Source organism: Podarcis vaucheri (genome assembly GCF_965113315.1).
Source record: "Podarcis vaucheri genome assembly, chromosome: 6".
Taxonomy (NCBI): domain Eukaryota; kingdom Metazoa; phylum Chordata; class Lepidosauria; order Squamata; family Lacertidae; genus Podarcis; species Podarcis vaucheri.
The window spans coordinates 50,995,423-51,012,462 of NC_138764.1; the positions used below are offsets into that span (position 1 = coordinate 50,995,423).

General features: G+C 39.3%; 1 protein-coding gene across 1 annotated transcript in view; it reads left to right on the top strand.

Moving 5' to 3' along the window:
* The window catches only part of FAF1 (Fas associated factor 1), a 169,589-nt gene that overhangs the window by 86,642 nt on the left and 65,907 nt on the right, over positions 1–17,040 (top strand). Inside the window, exons 9-12 of the mRNA XM_082226741.1 lie at positions 8,593–8,688; positions 9,238–9,364; positions 10,148–10,211; positions 13,271–13,352. Coding sequence (XP_082082867.1) covers positions 8,593–8,688; positions 9,238–9,364; positions 10,148–10,211; positions 13,271–13,352 — 369 coding nt within the window. The remainder of the gene's footprint in view (positions 1–8,592; positions 8,689–9,237; positions 9,365–10,147; positions 10,212–13,270; positions 13,353–17,040) is intronic.

The following is a 17,040-nucleotide window of genomic DNA, read 5'->3' on the forward strand; positions in this document are numbered from 1 at the left end:
AGGGTGACTCACTGATATTGCTGCAGGGATTTAACACTTCACTGTAGCCTTCAGTTTCTATTAAGTTCATTATATTAACATAACCTGCAAATTGAAACATAACAGCCACAGCCACGCATACGAATATATATGTTTAAGTAGACCCAGGGACAAATTGAGGTTAACCAGAGTTCTATGCATGCCATGACAAAGGCACCCTGTCCCAGTCTTAGGGCTCCTAACTCTCTATAAACATGATAGGGACAAATGCTTTAAATTAAAACACTCTTCTCTTTGTGATTGGTCTTTGTTTAATAGTGGCTGTATATTCTTTATTGGGTTGAACTAGAAGCTTCTTCCTTCTTATCAGCTGAGGGGTTCCTGGCTCTGTGCATTTCTAGCTTTTTGACCTGTGTATGTAAAGAAAGATGATCAGTTCATACAATACCCTTTGCTTTGCCTGCAAGGGTATCAGGCACCCATGTAAGGCATTCTAGTGCCTTTGTGTGTTAAACCTTACAACTATGAAGTCTAGAACTAGATTTTACAATGAAAATGAAGAATCTTGATACTGTAACCAAATTCTATACTGGATATTTAGGGCCAATGTGTGCAGTAATATATGAGATGTTTTGAGACTACAATTCCCATCATCCCTGACCACTGGTCCTGCTAGCTAGGGATCATGGGAGTTGTAGGCCAGAAACATCTGGAGGGCCGAGGTTGAGGAAGCCTGTCTACATGGATGGTAAAAACATAATTCCAGCTGGCAGATATTAAGGGTTATAGATTTGGATGAAAGAGTTCCTGCAAATGTAAGAGGATAGATTTTGGATGAGCCTCATATGGCTCTGTGGACCAGAAGTCAGGATTGTTTGGAGATACATTGGGTTGTACTAAAGTCTCTGAAGCGTAAAAAGAAGGGAACAGTTCAATAGGCCATTGATTTCTGGTTTCTTTAAGAGAACCCATCAGTATTATTTCTGTATCACCTAAAGCAGAAATCTCTTGTCCATAAGTACTTAATAGTTCATGGACTGGCCTTCCATGACTAATGTCCTGACACATTAGTCATGTCAGGACATTACGTTGAAAAACAGAATCTCTATACAGTAACTTGCTGTGATGATGGAAAGGCACCATATTTCTGTTGCTTTCATCTCAATTTAAAGTGTTGATGCCCTACGTTGTTAAATAAGTAAAACAAAAGAAATAATTTTGGGAGATGATCATAAGCAGGATATAGTGGTTGAGGAAACTTATTAACTTGATGTAAGGTAGAGAGCAAAGATATTGTAAGAAATAATGTTTATTGTTGCTGAAATGTTGGTTTACTAATTTAGGAAAACTTTACACACAGTCTTGTACAATTATAAAACTAATGCATTTTTTATTTGATGTCTAGAAAAAACCCTAGACCGCTCTGAATATTAAAAGAGCTATTTTGACCAACTGGCATATTTTAACCTTTATAATATTGGCAATGGGTAGCTATCATGCAAGGCGTAGTGATCTTTACGTGTAGATGCTTTTAGTCATTTTAGTAGAATATGCATTTTGAAGGGTTAAGGACCTTTATGTAAAACAAAATGAATGTGGGGCAAATTACCTGTTGCCGTACATTTTTGTTTACAAAAAGCCACTAGCTCCATGCGTTTTGGCAGGCCAACAGTGCAAAAATCTCATTATGTTTGAGGCTAGTTTCATGAATAATTATATCATGAAGAAAAAAATGGACCCCAGAAAGCCCATTAGAGTTGGAATAATTTGTTGGATCCATCAGTTGGTAACACAACTGCTTGGAGTTTGCCAAGGAATTATATAGCACTGAAAAAATATCCAGCCATTCTTTTGTTTGCCATCCCTGGTTTTCTAATGCAGTGAGATAAATGGCATCCCACCACAGACCATTGTCATGCCAAGTGGTTGGTTGATAATCTTTGTGAATACAAAGTAGATTCAAGATTCTAGAGTTTTTCCTTTGGGTAAGCAGAGTGCAGTAAGCAGTAAAAAACCTACCTTATATTGTGTTACCTATTTTATTATTAGGACAAAACTGTCAAGTTCCTACGTCCTTCTGTCACTAAGCTCTAAGTATGAGTAACTGAAATAATCAACTTAGTTTTATTCATAATAATAGCTCCACTGAAATTAATGGAACAAACTTTGTCATGCTCATTAATTTCAATAGGTCTACTCTTAAGTTAAACTTAGTTGACTACCACCCTATATTATTTCCCCATTTACTTCAGACTTCCTTTCTTCCTCTTCCTCTGTCTTCTTGTGTCAGATTATAGATTACAAATCCTCTTTTCTCTTGCGCTCTATAAAAGCTCAAAGTGTATTGCTATCATTACATAAAATCATCACCATTGAATAAAATTCAGCTGATGCTGAAATAGGTGGTTTTATCATCATCATCTTTCTCAATAATGTTGAAGCTGCAGGGTAGACTTGACAGAGAGATCTAGTACCCCAGGACCCTTAATCTATGCCATGGAAGTTTGGGTCCTAAGATAATTAAATGTTAGTATGATTCTGTAAGCTGGGACTGGCCCTGTGCAACGGGTGCCTTTTAAATGAAACATAACTACAGGAATTTCTTCTACAATTGTTATCAGAAACAGCAGATTGAGTAAAACTGTCCCCTTTTATCCAGCCGTACTTTCATGTGGTTTATGTGAAAGCTCTACAGCTTTACGTGGTTTATGAAGCACAAATTTAGCTATATGTTAGACTGTGAAAGTTGATAAAATTCTACCCTTCATGTATAAAAGAAACCTCATATGCTGTGAGTCACACTGCTATAAATATGACAATTTCTGTTACAGATGATTCATGATCTGTTGGGGAATACCTGAAGAGTTAAGTTTGTGATTTTCTCAATCTAGCACCATGCTGTGATTCAGTTATTTTTATTAAGCAGTTTTTCTGAATTGCAGTGCTGCTTTTGGAGGTTTTGGTTTATTCATTTGCTTTAGGCAATTTACGTGTATTTTGGATCGGAGAGCTTCCTTTTCACAGGTGTATGAATTACGTAACAAAACAATGTGAGCTATTTTTCATTGATATGTTTTAACTGCTGTGTTATAAGAGGAAATAATCCTGAAGAAACTGGAAAATTGGGAAATGTGTTGTTGCTAGCCTCTGAGTAAAGGGCATTTGCTAAATTGCAGAGTGCAGGTTGTGGCAAACATGAAGTTAATGTACTGTTGCTTTGTCAGAGCACATTAAGATCAATATGATGGGAAAGTATTTTCTCTGCCTGAACTAGACATATTAAGGCATAATTCAGAATGCTTTCAGTTGGCCTGGGTTGAGAGGGGGAGAATGCCCAAGAGGAAGAAAGTATTTGTGAAAACGAATTAACTTGTGAGCCATGATTAGCCTCATGGCAGATGATACCTCTTCATGTTCCATTCTTAAGTTTGTATTTCCCCTCAGCTTCCAAATATCGTATGTAGTTGTGCATTTGTTTATGGCAGGGGATTTTTAACTTTTAAAGACCCCCCCCTCATTAAACAAAATATTCCCTGAGGTGTTTTTAAGTAATTAGCTGAAAACCTGTCAATTTGATAGACAAGGTGGAGGAAAGATATAAAGCTCCAGTACTTTTTCTAGCACTGCTCGCCACATCCACTCCTAAAGTATGGAAACTGGCCAAACTCTCCTCCCTCATCTCCCAGGCCAATAACTATGTAAGGCTTAAAGGATGTTAAAATTTGTATAACATCCTTCATCCACAGATCTCAGGGCAGTTCACAACCATGTTAAGAAAAGGTCTGTGATTATGACAGACATGTATGTCAGGGACTAGCTGGATGAGGAAGAGTGGTAGGTGCCAACTGCGCAAGAACCCCGCAGGAAGGACATGGAAGAAGATGACTAGGACCCTGGATTGTGGTGGTGGGACACTGAGGAGCAGTCTGGGAAAGGGATGAGCTGGGAGGTGCTAGAAGCAAGAGTTTTGAGCGATCAAGGGTGATCAGAAGAAGGAGACCCTTCCAGGACAGGGCTAGAGGCGGAGAGTCACAGTGTAAATACAGATTCAGATAGAGAGGAGTCAGAAGTTGGCTTTGCTACCCAACAGGACAGTCCCAGTCCTGCTGATGCTCCTCCCCCTCTGACACCTTGCTCTAGGAGAGTCCTGCATGTTGCTGAGCAATGGGTCTGACAGGCCAAGAGGAGGAGTCCACCCCTTCAACATAGCCTTCATCTGCTTGGGAGGGATCCAGAGTGAGAGGCTAGAAATTGCATTTCATGCCTCATGTTCTTCCTGCCCTGTGGATGACCTGTGATTGCCTGACAGCTCTGTGACACTGTACACTGTATCCCATGTTTGACCATCCACTTGTCATCTCTCACACACGCAGCTTTATTGGAGTCCATAGACAAAAAATACACCGCACTGTGTACTGTTATCTCACTGTAATGTTGTCCGGACATTTGCTTCTCTCTTATGAGTACTCCTATGATTATTGCATATATAATGATGTATATACAGTGGTACCTTGGGTTGCAAATACTTCGGGTTACAAATGCTTCAGGTTACAGACTCCGCTAACCTGGAAGTAGTACCTCAGGTTAAGAACTTTACCTCAGGATGAGAACAGAAATTGTGCGGCGGCGGCGCAGCAGCAGCAGTGGGAGGCCCATTAGCTAACGTGGTACCTCAGATTAAGAACAGTTTCAGGTTAAGAACCGACCTCTGGAACAAATTAAGTTCTTAACCAGAGGTACCACTGTAAATGACTGTTTGAAGGGATTTTGAAGGGCGTGTTTCAAATGGCACTTGCAAATTGAAGAGGTAAGGATAAATCTTCTTGTTAGTCTTCTACAGTGTCTGCAGTAGCTATTGCTTTTTCTAAAACAATACTTAGACTGCAATCCTATGCACACTTACCTTGGGAGCAAGTTCTATTCAGCTTGGCAGAATTTACTATTCACTAAACATGCTTTGGATTTCATTGTTACCCTTTCAAAAAGTTGAAGAATCTGAATACTTAAGAGTCTTCTTCATCTTACTATGAGTTGATTTAGCCTTTTGTTTTACTAATATGCATGCTGGTGCCTTGAAGAAGCTGAAATTGGAAAAACTCCTGACACTTTCATAACAGCAGACCTCAAAGAGGGATTCTCCTTTATCAGGTGCACATACAGACCCCAAGCATGGCTTGAGTTTGGAGTTTAGTGTATGTGACTACAGAATACAGGAAGGAAAACTTCAAGGAAAAATAAAAAGAGCAGCTATCAATGTTTTCTTAAGTTTTCATCAGCAGGCCATTGTCTTCAGTGAAAATATTTTCCTTTCTAAATTTTATTTTTCTAAAATCAAATACATTGTAACTGTAGATGTGCCCTTTAGAGTAATCTGCATCCTTGTTTGGAAACCTACCATGGGAACCTTTTTATGAGTCTTGGAATGAATTTCATGCAACCTGTATTAAAGGGCTTAAATTACGTATTCGGACACTGTTCTCGGACTTGAATTAGAAACTTTTCTCCTCCCCTCCTCTCTTCCCTTCCAAGGTTAAACCTGTGATAAGTAATTGTCACACTTAGTGCCCTTGTACAATGCTAATTCAAAGTGACATGTCTAAACTGGCCCTAGTAACATGAAGAAACTTAACAGGTGTGAGGGGTGGATCTTCCCATGGGCTCTGCTGCACTTCTAACTAGAAAAAAACCTAGAGAAAAAGTGAAATGAACCTTGAATAAATCTGTCAGCAGTAATTATCTCAGCAGCACTTTATGAAGGGATAAAGTAAGCATTGGTGCTAGTGGAACGTGAACACACTCCACCCTTGTGATTTTTTTCCACCATCCAGTTAGTGTTTAATTTTTTTAAAAAAAGATTTAATGCCCGACATATTATGTGTTGTATACAAAAGGAAAATAGTTCATTTCCTGTGAAAAGATAAAACTAATTGGTTGTTAGTTGTGCTAGTTTTACTGGTGGGTTTAAGAATAAATCCAAAATGTTTTTGTTAATTTTGAAATAATTTCAGTGAAATTTCATGCTTTTTTGAGTGCCAAGAGTTAATGGCTGCCTTTAGTCATGCCAGCATAGAAACCCAGATCTGTTTGCTAGCTTTAAGAATTTAACAGCACAGACCTATTAATATTCTTGTTCACTTTGGCTTGGCATATATCCCCCACCATGTTTATATAGAAGACATTGCTGAAGGAAGTCTAATATAAAAGGTAAAGTAAAAAGAGAATAAAATGTTGAGCATAGAGCATATCTGCTGCTATTGCTGCCAATCCTGCCAATGATGGTTGATGGTGGCTGTGGAGCTCAGACTTGATGACCTGGGTCTGCACTAAGAGACAGCTAAGATGGTATCTCACTTCTTCAGCAGCCTTAGCTTTTGTAGCTGGAGTCAGTCAGGGTCCTGCCCTCAAAGGCTAAGTGGGAAAAGACCAGCAAGGCAGGGAGCAGTTCTTCCAGGACTCTCAGCCAAGATGGCCCCTGGCCTCTTCAGCAGCCTGTTTTTCCATCTTGCATCTAGTTTTAGCACATAATATTTATTATTCTTTCCCCCTAAGAGGCCAGTATGGTGGCCTTCTCACGTCCAATTCTACAACATGCTTAGCTAGATAAGAAAACCTCTCATTGATTTTGAGCTATATAAAATCCCACCCTGAGCTATGTTTTAATATTATTGAACATGAGAAAGCAAACGGCCAGCATCATATTCTGAATGTCTGACTTTCCTTACCTAATATTCTAACCCATTTATCCAGCTTTAATTGGGAGGAAGCCATCTATCATGAGACCCTTGGATCTAGTTCGTTTGCTACCACCAAACCTCTATTTGGCATTAGTCACCTTTCCTTTAGTGCGCTCCTTAGTGAGAGCTTAGGTATATAAACAGATGTTACTCCCCCTCCCCACTACTATGTTCAATACTGAATGAAGCATGTGATATAAAATGGCAGTGCCAGCATTACAAAGGCAAGCGTAGATTCTGTTTTATGTATGAAAGAGTTTCACTGATAATTGAGCTTGACCTGAATGTCTGCTTTAATATTTCATTTATTCCAAAAGAGTCATTTCCTTTTAACTCTGTGATTTTAAAATTGTGACTAAACTGCTATTTAACCTTGCTACAAGAATGTGGCAGCAGGCTAGTCCAGGCAGGTCAACACTCACTTGGTTAGCTAGCACACTTAATCAGCTTGCTTTAACCTGAAGCAAATTAAGGCTTTTATGAATTCTAGCACATAAGTGATTAAAAACACCCTGACTTGAGGATAAAAATAAATAAGAGTATTTCTAGCATAGTTGCTAGGCTTTGGATAAGACTTTTTTAGCCACTACAGTGACTTGGAAAGTAGAACTTCCTTCACATTTTTTAAAAATACAGACATTTAGCCAGTACATTTTAAATTGTTATAGAAAATACACATCAGTTACTGTTTATTCAGTTTTGACAATATGTGTATTTTTACCCTGCAAGGACATGTTTGCATAGCTGCTTATTAATCAAGAAGGCTCTGTGTCAGTTGATGGAGCGGGGGAGAAATGTAGATGTAACTCTGTTGTTATTCTTCTAAAGCGAATAAAGATTTTAAAACTCTCAACTATTGGACAATTTAAATGTAACATGCATATTTTTCAATACTGCCTTAACCTTTTAGTGCACAAAATATAGCAAAGTAGTCTCTACTTTCTGAGATCCGGCCATATTCACAAACTGAGATGCACAACTGAGTTACCCATTGGTCCTTTATCCATATGACATGTTTCCTTCACAAAGGAAACCTCTGTAGTCTGTGTTAAGGGAAGAAATATGTTGCCAGCAGCATTTTTTTTACAGTGACTAGACATGTTTGCAAGGTACTGTCTACTACATTGGTACAGGTTTCCACAGCTTCTAAGTGTTCTTACTCTTGTGAGAGCCCCTTATCAATTCCTCGCTCTCTCTTGATAACTTAGGCCTCTTCCAAGTTGGCTCAGTTTTCATAGTCTTACTTCTTCTAGATAGACTCTCCGTTAATAATTTTGGGAATCTGAGGTCTAAAACCGATTGAGATTACCTTAATAATGGGAACTGCCCACTCCTACTCAGTCACCCGCTTTGTACTTTGACTCCAACCATCTGTTGTCTTCAGTGCTATCTTGGCTCCTTAGCTGGATGGTGTTTGAGCTGCCTTGTTTTCTTTCTTCAGTCACCACAACTGTGGAGAGGGCCTCTTCCTACCCCTTGCCTGTCCACTACTAGTTAAGAGAAATGTAAATGATTCCCAGTTTGTCAAGTGCATGAGCTTAGTGCCGACCAGCTATACAGCAATAATGAGGTAGCTTTAACTGTTTGCCGTGATGTAGAAGTTTGAGGATTGAAATGAAATGATATATTGAAAATAAATCTTGTCAAGAAAGGATATTGTGGAATGATCTCAAGTATTGCATCATTTTTTCTAGCTTTTTTTTTGTATAACAAATTTTTTTTTTGTATAACAACGTTCCTTGGGTACATTCTAAATTTTCCAATCTTTAATTTTTTTATTCCAGCTCGCTCAAGTCTACTGTAGTTTGGTTTTAGTCACTGAAAGAAACATGTTTATCCAAATCTTATAGTTGATGCAGCAATGTATCCTGTGTTCTAGGTGACCCTAGCAGCATCAGGAGTCTCTTATCCTTGCCACCGACTTACAGTTGGAAGAAGATCCTCACCAGCACAAACCAGAGAACAGTCAGAAGAGGTAAACACAACCTCCTTCCTCCCTCTTCCTTTTCACACCCAAAATATGATATTCAGACACTCCTTCAAGCTATGCTGAAAGCCACATTTGTATTCCGGTTACTGCCCACAAAACTCACTTTGACTCTACTATAGCCTAATCTGTGCTGAAGTCGGATTGTTTCAAACAAGCCATAGCTAAAATTAACTACGGTTTGATGAGCTTGGATCACAAGACAAGCTGCAATTCATTAAACAAAATATGGAGTGAAAACTCTCCTTGACTAGGTTGAAGGAGGTAGTCAACAAAGCAAGGGGAAGACTAGGCTCATGCCATCACAACAAACCACAGTCTATCATGTTGTATGAACACATCCACTATTTACAATCCTATTTATACAAAATAGTTTTCTCAAGCCAAAATATATAGGGAATTTCCTCCAAGGTTCTTAATTTCAAACAGGATGGCCTTTATAGTTGTATATGGGAAACTACTAATATTGAAACAGTATTATATTATAAATATGACTCTGTTCTGCATTATTCTTAACTATGGCTTTTACTAAATTAGCAATGCACAGATGTACATATGGTTAGTGACAGTGATGGAGATGACTTTGAAGATGCCACAGAATTTGGAGTGGATGATGGAGAGATGTTTGGAATGGCGTCATCTGCATTGAGGAAATCTCCAATGAGTAAGTAATGCAATCCTTCATGCTGTGAATTGTGTAACATTGTACTGACAACAGTTGAGCAATAGGAAAGAAAGCAAACTTTGGTTCCTTTTGGTTCCACCAGATAGGTTTTTTTGGAGATATATTCCAATAAATGTATTTTAACAGCCAGTGATAAACTCTTTAAAAAAAAAAGCTGACTTAAAAAGGGAGACCTGAGAAATGAAGACTGTATAAATGAATTCTGGATTCAGGCCTCCAGAAATCAATTCTCTTAGACTTAAAACTTAACTTCTGGGCTGTATCTACTAGCCTACTATATTTCAATGTTTTTTCTTTGAAATATTACTAAGATTTATCATTATTCTAGAACTAGAACAAAAGCTATACAAATACTTGTGTAAAATATTTCAAAGAAAAAACACTGAAATATAGTATAACAACAGTTATAAGATGGCTTATAAGATTCTAATTTTATTGTTGCAATAATAATACTGTCATATGCAAAAACCAATACGTTGTTTTTATCATCTTCATCTTCCTAGAACTGGTCACAAATTCCATATGCCCAAAGGGCCATATTATTACTGTTCTCTTCATTAAGGGTTATTAAAAGTTATTTGAATAAATGCATATGTACAATTAAAGAAAACAGTAAAGGCAATGTTTTCAAAAAATATAATATGAATACTATTCTATGGATAATTATACTATACTATACTATACTATACTATACTATACTATACTATACTATACTATACTATACTATACTATACTATGTACTATTTTCCTTCCTTTCTTTAGTGCCAGAAAATGCTGAAAATGAAGGAGATGCCTTATTACAATTCACAGCAGAATTTTCTTCAAGGTTAGACTTGTAATTGTGCATAATTTCTGCATCTATGGTTCATGAATGTGACTTATATTTTTACAAAGCATTTGGGGGAAATGTGGTAGTGATAAGAATCTTATGATATTTGAATCCTGAAGTCATCCGATTTCTTTAGGAAATTTATTTTTAAACTTAAAATGTGACCTGCTTCTCCACATTGAGCCTCCCAACTGTAAACCCTTTAGCTTCTCTAAATATGCAACTACACACTTTTCCTTTGCATACTCTTCCTAAGTTCGCAGCTACTCTAAACCATAAGACAGCCTGCAGTGGGTTTTTTGCAGCAGAGAGCTCTCATTCAGGATGGAATTATTGAAACATTTAATTCATAACACACGATTGTGAGATTCTTTTGACGTTTCCAATATGTATTTTTTTCGCAATACCTCAAGGACCGCCTCTTTCCATATGAACCTGAGGTCCTTCACGTGCCTCCTCCACAAGAGGTCCAGAATGTGCCTTTTCTGCAGTTGCTCCCTGTCTGTGCAATGCTCTCCCCAGGGAGGTTTGCCTGGCGCCTTCATTATATACGTTTAGCCATCAGGGAAAAACATTCCTTTTTAACCAGGCCTTTGGTTGATTGACATCCGACCTCATAGGCGCCGACTCCATGGGGCCTGAGGGGGCACGAGCCCCCTCAAAAATTCGTTTGGGGGGGCTCCGCCCCCCAATAATCTCAGGCACCCCTCCAGCAGAGCGCCACCGCCGCCCCTCCCCCAGCCCAAAATGCACAGGGTCGGGCTGCATGCCTCCTGCCCTCCCTCCCGAGCAAAAGCTCCACCCAATTTCCTTCGGAGCTGATTAATAGGCGCAGCACGCTCTCCCCTATTCGCTCACGAGGAGGCGGCGCCACATTATTTGCATATTCATGAGCTTATTTATTATTCATGAGCTTTCATTTATTATTCATTATTTATTATTCATGGGCTCCCCCACTATTTTTTATAAGTCGGCGCCCCTGTCCGACCTATGCCCTTTAAAAATGTGGGGTTTTTTTGAGGGGTGTGTGTGCTACTGGGTTCTTTCTGTTTTTATTTTGGTTATGTATTTTGTGGTTTTATATTCCGATTTTTATCCTGTGAACTGCCCTGAAACCTGCGGGTATAGGGCGCTTTGCAAATTTAATAAATAAATAGATATAAATAAATAAATAAAGTAATATACCATGGGATTTTTTTTAAAAAAGATTATCTAATAAGTTTATGTGTGTGGTATGGAATGGCTGAATGGCTATATTTCAGAAAAATGAAAGACTAAAGGGAACAGTGATCTAGAGCTAGGTATACTCAGACCTTTGTATGCCCCACGGACAGGCCACAATCTTACGCAGGAGAAAGGTTCCCAAATGTGCATGGTTTGAATGTGCACTCATATTCTATCTAATGTCCTGTTTCCTTATTATGGCAATCTGCACAAGGGGGTGTGACTCTCCTAGTGGGGTAGGAGAGCTGGGGGTGGGGAATCACGTCTGGCAACCAATTCGCCTCTGGTTTCAGATAGTACATGGGTAGACGAGTCTAAAAAGCCTGAGATACAAATTTTCACGACTCTCTAGTGCAGGCACCCCCAAACTCGGCCCTCCGGATGTTTTGTGACTACAATTCCCATCATCTCTGACCACTGGTCCTGTTAGCTAGGGATCATGGGAGTTATAGTCCCAAAACATCTGGAGGGCCGAGTTTGGGGGTGCATGCTCTAGCAGTTATGGTGGCTCATTTACCAGAAATAATGTATTTTGCGTATACTCGATACTGACCAAACTAAGCCTCCTGATGTGTATTGTGCATCTCCAGGTACAGATGGGAATGAAACCTCAGAGAGCCACTGCCAGTCCATGGTATCATTCCACATAAGGCAGCTTCCTAAGCCACGCAGCTCAGCTTTTGAGAACTGTTCTTAGGTGCCTATCTCCAGCAGCCATTACAAGACTGACAGTGTTGGTTTTGGTGGAAGGCATTTCAGAGGGTGGTTTTGGAGTAGGATCCAGCTGCCTGTAGGATCAAGTTTCCCATTTCTGCACTCTCCTCTTCGATATTCCTATTGCCCAGCTACCTTCAAAAGGACAAGTCTTATTTTACCTTTTGAATTTCTCTGCTTTCAGTGAGCAGTGGAATAGTTTAACATCCTGTTGAGGATATTTTTCCATCCGATTCCAGATTAGGAAGAAAGGGAAGGAAATGTAGTTAGCTGAGGCTGGGTCGAATGGCTATGAATAAACTTAATGCAGTTACGGAAGGTGAGGAGACAATACTATTTACTCTACAAATTGTTCTTGTAGCTAATGCAGTTTCGTGCAGTTAGCTCTACCATGGGAACTTTAGTGGCTCAAACTTGTGAGTTTTGATTTTGAAGCTTTGTTATTCTGAGCAACTTCATATGGTCAGAGGTGTGGCAGGAAGTACTTATGCTATCTGCTATTTTGGGTAACAATCAAAGGGAAGCCTCTGCAAATGCCTCATGGAGAGCAGCTCTCCATTTGTGTCATTTAGAAACCCCTCCCTCCCTTCCTCTATAAGTTTCTGTTTATGCTACCAACACTGGCCTGTTCCTGTGAAGGTCTTCCCATTGTCCCTTGGAAGACAAATGAACAAATAAGAACAGAAATTGATTTTTGTGGCATTATTTTTTTATTGCTGGCATTCTATCACTTAACTTAAAGCTTTACACTAAGTATAAGATTGATAACGTTTACATTTCAGGCATGCCAAAGTCATTTGCTTGAGCCCGCTCTCAGTGTCAGTCTTCTGTATCTCAGAGTTGCATTTCTGGCCCTGGTAGCTCTCAGTTTGACAGATAACAATTTTTATCTATACAGAAATGAAAAATGTGTATATGCCTGAAATATATTGTGGTGTGTTGACCTGAAGTGTTGAATGCAAATAAAATGTTTTAAATATTGCTTCCTAGAAAATGTAGTTATTCTGTGTTTTTGTAAAATAATAATAATAATAATAATAAAATCTTAAAGTGCTGGAACCCATTTAATATTTTTAAAAATGGTTTTTTTTAATTGAAACATTTTGGTATTCACACAGATATGGTGACTGCCATCCAGTGTTTTTTATTGGATCATTAGAGGCTGCTTTTCAAGAGGCTTTCTATGGAAAAGCCAGAGATGTAAGTACATTTTTATTACTATACTGTCTAAAATGACTTTCTGGCCACTTCCTACACTGATTAACTATTGCAGTAGTTAGTTCCAAAATTGGTTTTGTTTGCATGTCACATTGAAGCATAGTTAATGTTTAACTGTGGCTTAACGTGAACAAGCAGCAACGCATTCTGGTCAGACATCCCTACTTTACTTTCGCCCCTACTTCCGACTATGCCACTCTGGAAGCGGCGAATCATAAACCTTGGCTTGTCATGTTGTTTGAGCCCTAGTGGTTGTTTTCCTCAAACTACAAGTGGCAAGCCAAGAACAACACAAGTGTTGTATCCGATACTATGTCAGTGGAGTTCTGATTGCATGATCAGGGCCTTCCGCCTTTCCCCACACATACCCAAAATCTGGAATTTGCTGCCAAGGAGTGTGGTGGAGTCTCCTACTTTGGAGGTCTTTAAGCAGAGGCTTGACAACCATATGTCAGGAGTGCTCTGATGGTGTTTCCTGCTCGGCAGGGGGTTGGACTCGATGGCCCTTGTGGTCACTTCCAACTCTATGATTCTATGATTCTATGATTCTATGATTCTGCTCTGGAGGGTCTCTGGAGTAGATTTTGATGATGCACGGGTGAGAGGAGGGGGAACATCCATTGCACAACTGGAGGTCTGCTGCTCAGGTGAAGCAGCCTTTGCTATGGGCAATAAGGGTGAGTTGTTAGAAAAACAAACCACAAGCTTGGATTCAAATGACATAAGAAGCCAAGGCTTGTGGGTAGTCGCTCCCAATATGCTCCAGCAGGAGTGGAAGAGCAGTGAAGTGGGGACTTTTTTGTTCACATTAAACCACAGAGACACTTGAACCAGACCAATGTATCAAGTAACTGAATAACAAGTTTAAAAGGATCAAACTCTCTTACAATTTTACATTATTTCCTAATTTCATTCATTTCCTAATGGGAGGATTTCCTTAAGAGTAGTTATTAGGAAGTAGTAATGTTTTTTTAAAATACAATTTCTAAAATATATACTTTACTTCTAAAATAATTGAAATCTGAAACCATATGTTCTAAACTGAGCTGCAGAGGGCACTTAATTTTACCAGGGCAACAGACGAGCTTGAAGCAATAGCATTCTTAACTTGAAGTGAGAAATTGAGTTGGAAGAGTAAATAAAAACAAGATTGAAGGTTTAAATCCTCTGCTAGGCTTTTTGAATTTATATGCTCATTAAATGTTTATTGGAGTGGTCGGATTACGAAGGATTTAGGGAGCTTCATCAACTGGTATATAGTTAATCACTAAGTAAAACACTACATTTTATAAAGTGTTTCTCACGATGCCACACTCAATCCATCTTAATGAAAACCACTTCAAACTGATTTAATTTGAGAGCACTTTGCAGCCAAGAGTGTGTGTAGACCTTGTCCTTTTTCTTGGGGAATTTTAAGTTGTCTGAGCAGAAGGTGTTCTGTAAAAACTCAGCTCCAGCTCCAGAGCAAGAACTAGTTTCTTTGTACTTTGTTTATCCTTTGTGAGGAAAACATCTAGCAGTTTTTGTGAATATGAATAAGGATAAACTCTCTCTCTCTATATATATATATATATGAATAAAATAGAAAGTTAATGAAAGGTTCTGGTTATCAGAAATTGTACTTTTCTTATGTACTTGGTACATAAGAAAGTAGTAGCTTGCTTATTTATTTATTTATTTATTTATGAAGAGACATTGTGATCTCTTTTTTTAAAGATAGTTACTGAAAATGTGTTATTTCCCAATTTCAAAAAGATCGTCTTCTCCTGCATACATATTGTGACTCTCTCATAATTTATCCTTCCTAACATTCATGTTAGAAGCAGAGCCAAGTTACTGATTGGTTACAGTATCATCAGTTATATCATGGGTAGGCAAACTAAGGCCTGGGGGCCGGATCCAGCCCAATCAACTTCTAAATCCAGCCCACAGACGGTCCAGGAATCAGCGTGTTTTTACATGAGTAGAATGTGTCCTTTTATTTAAAATGCATCTCTGGCTTATTTGTGGGGCCTGCCTGGTGTTTTTACATGAGCAGAATGTGTGCTTTTATTTAAAATGTACCTCTGGGTTATTTGTGGGGCATAGAAATTCGTTCATTATTATTTTTTCAAAATATAGTCCGGCCCCCCACAAGTTCTGAGGGACAGTGGACCTGCTGAAAAAGTTTGCTGGCCCCTGAATTATATGATATGTTTAAACTAGATAAGAAAAATGGAATTTTGGAGAAAAGCTCACAATTTGAAAGAGAGTTATTGCAGAATAATGAAAAATTATTGTCTAAAATGTATAAGCAATTATTGGAATGGGAAACGAAAGACAAGCTGGTTAAAGCCTTGGTGACCCACTGGGCAATTGATATAGGGTATAATATAGAACGTTGGGATGCGGGTGGCGCTGTGGGTTAAACCACAGGGCCTAGGACTTGCCGATCAGAAGGTCAGCGGTTCGAATCCCCGCGACGGGGTGAGCTCCCGTTGCTCGGTCCCTGCTGCTGCCAACCTAGCAGTTCGAAAGCACCTCAAAGTGCAAGTAGATAAATAGGTACCGCTCTGGCAGGAAGGTAAAACGGCGTTTCCGTGCGCTGCTCTGGTTTGCCAGAAGCGGCTTAGTCATGCTGGCCACATGACCCAGAAGCTATATGCCGGCTCCCTCGGCCAATAAAGCAAGATGAGCGCCGCAACCCCAGAGTCGGCCATGATTGGACCTAATGGTCAGGGGTCCCTTTACCTTTACCTATAATATAGAACTAAACCTCTGGAAGAAACTCTGGAACAAAGATCTGAAATTTACTGCATGCTACACGTTGAAAGAGAATACATGAAAATGATTCATAGATGGTATCTAACCCCGAGTAGATTAACTAAGATCAGTGTTAGAAACTGACATATGAAAGCTAGAAGCTAAATGGCACCTTAAACCTAGGTCATGGGCGCAACAACTGATTTTTTTGCCTTATAACAAGAATACAAGACTTAAAGCGAATGAACTGCAGCTAAAATATTATGTTCATTTTTCACATGGTCTAATCCAGTGTTTTTCAACCACTGTTCCGCGGCACACTAGTGTGCCGCAAGATGTTGCCTGGTGTGCCGTGGGAAAAATTGAAAAATTCGAAAGATTTTTTTTAAAAAAATGTCAAATTTTCGTCCACTAGGCGGGCGCCGGACTGTGTCCACCCTATTTTCCATCCGTCCTGGGTGGGGATCAGATCGGATGGGATCAGATGAGAGCGGACAGGCGGTCCGCTCTCATCCGATTCCCCATAGAGAGCAGCGGGGCTCTGACATCTCCCTCTCCGCACACAGTGGTGGTGTGCCTCGTGATTTTTTTCATGAAACAAGTGTGCCTTTGCCCCAAAAAGGTTGAAAAACACTGGTCTAGTCTTTCCCCTGCCCACCCCCCAATTTTCTTAAGAGGCTTTCTTTTCCAGAGAGTGACTGGAAGTGGGAAGGTATAAAAAGATCCTCTTTTCCTTCCTCTCTGCAGCTTTAATCTGAAATATTAGGCGTAGTACTGCTCCCAGAGCTCAGAAACTGCTCACACTAATGAAATTCCCTGCCTGAAAATGCACCTCGAACACTGGCTAGGATGTATAAGCGGAATCGGATTTGTGTTGGAAATGTAAAGAAATGAAAGGAACTTTTTCCATATGTGGTGGGCATGCAAA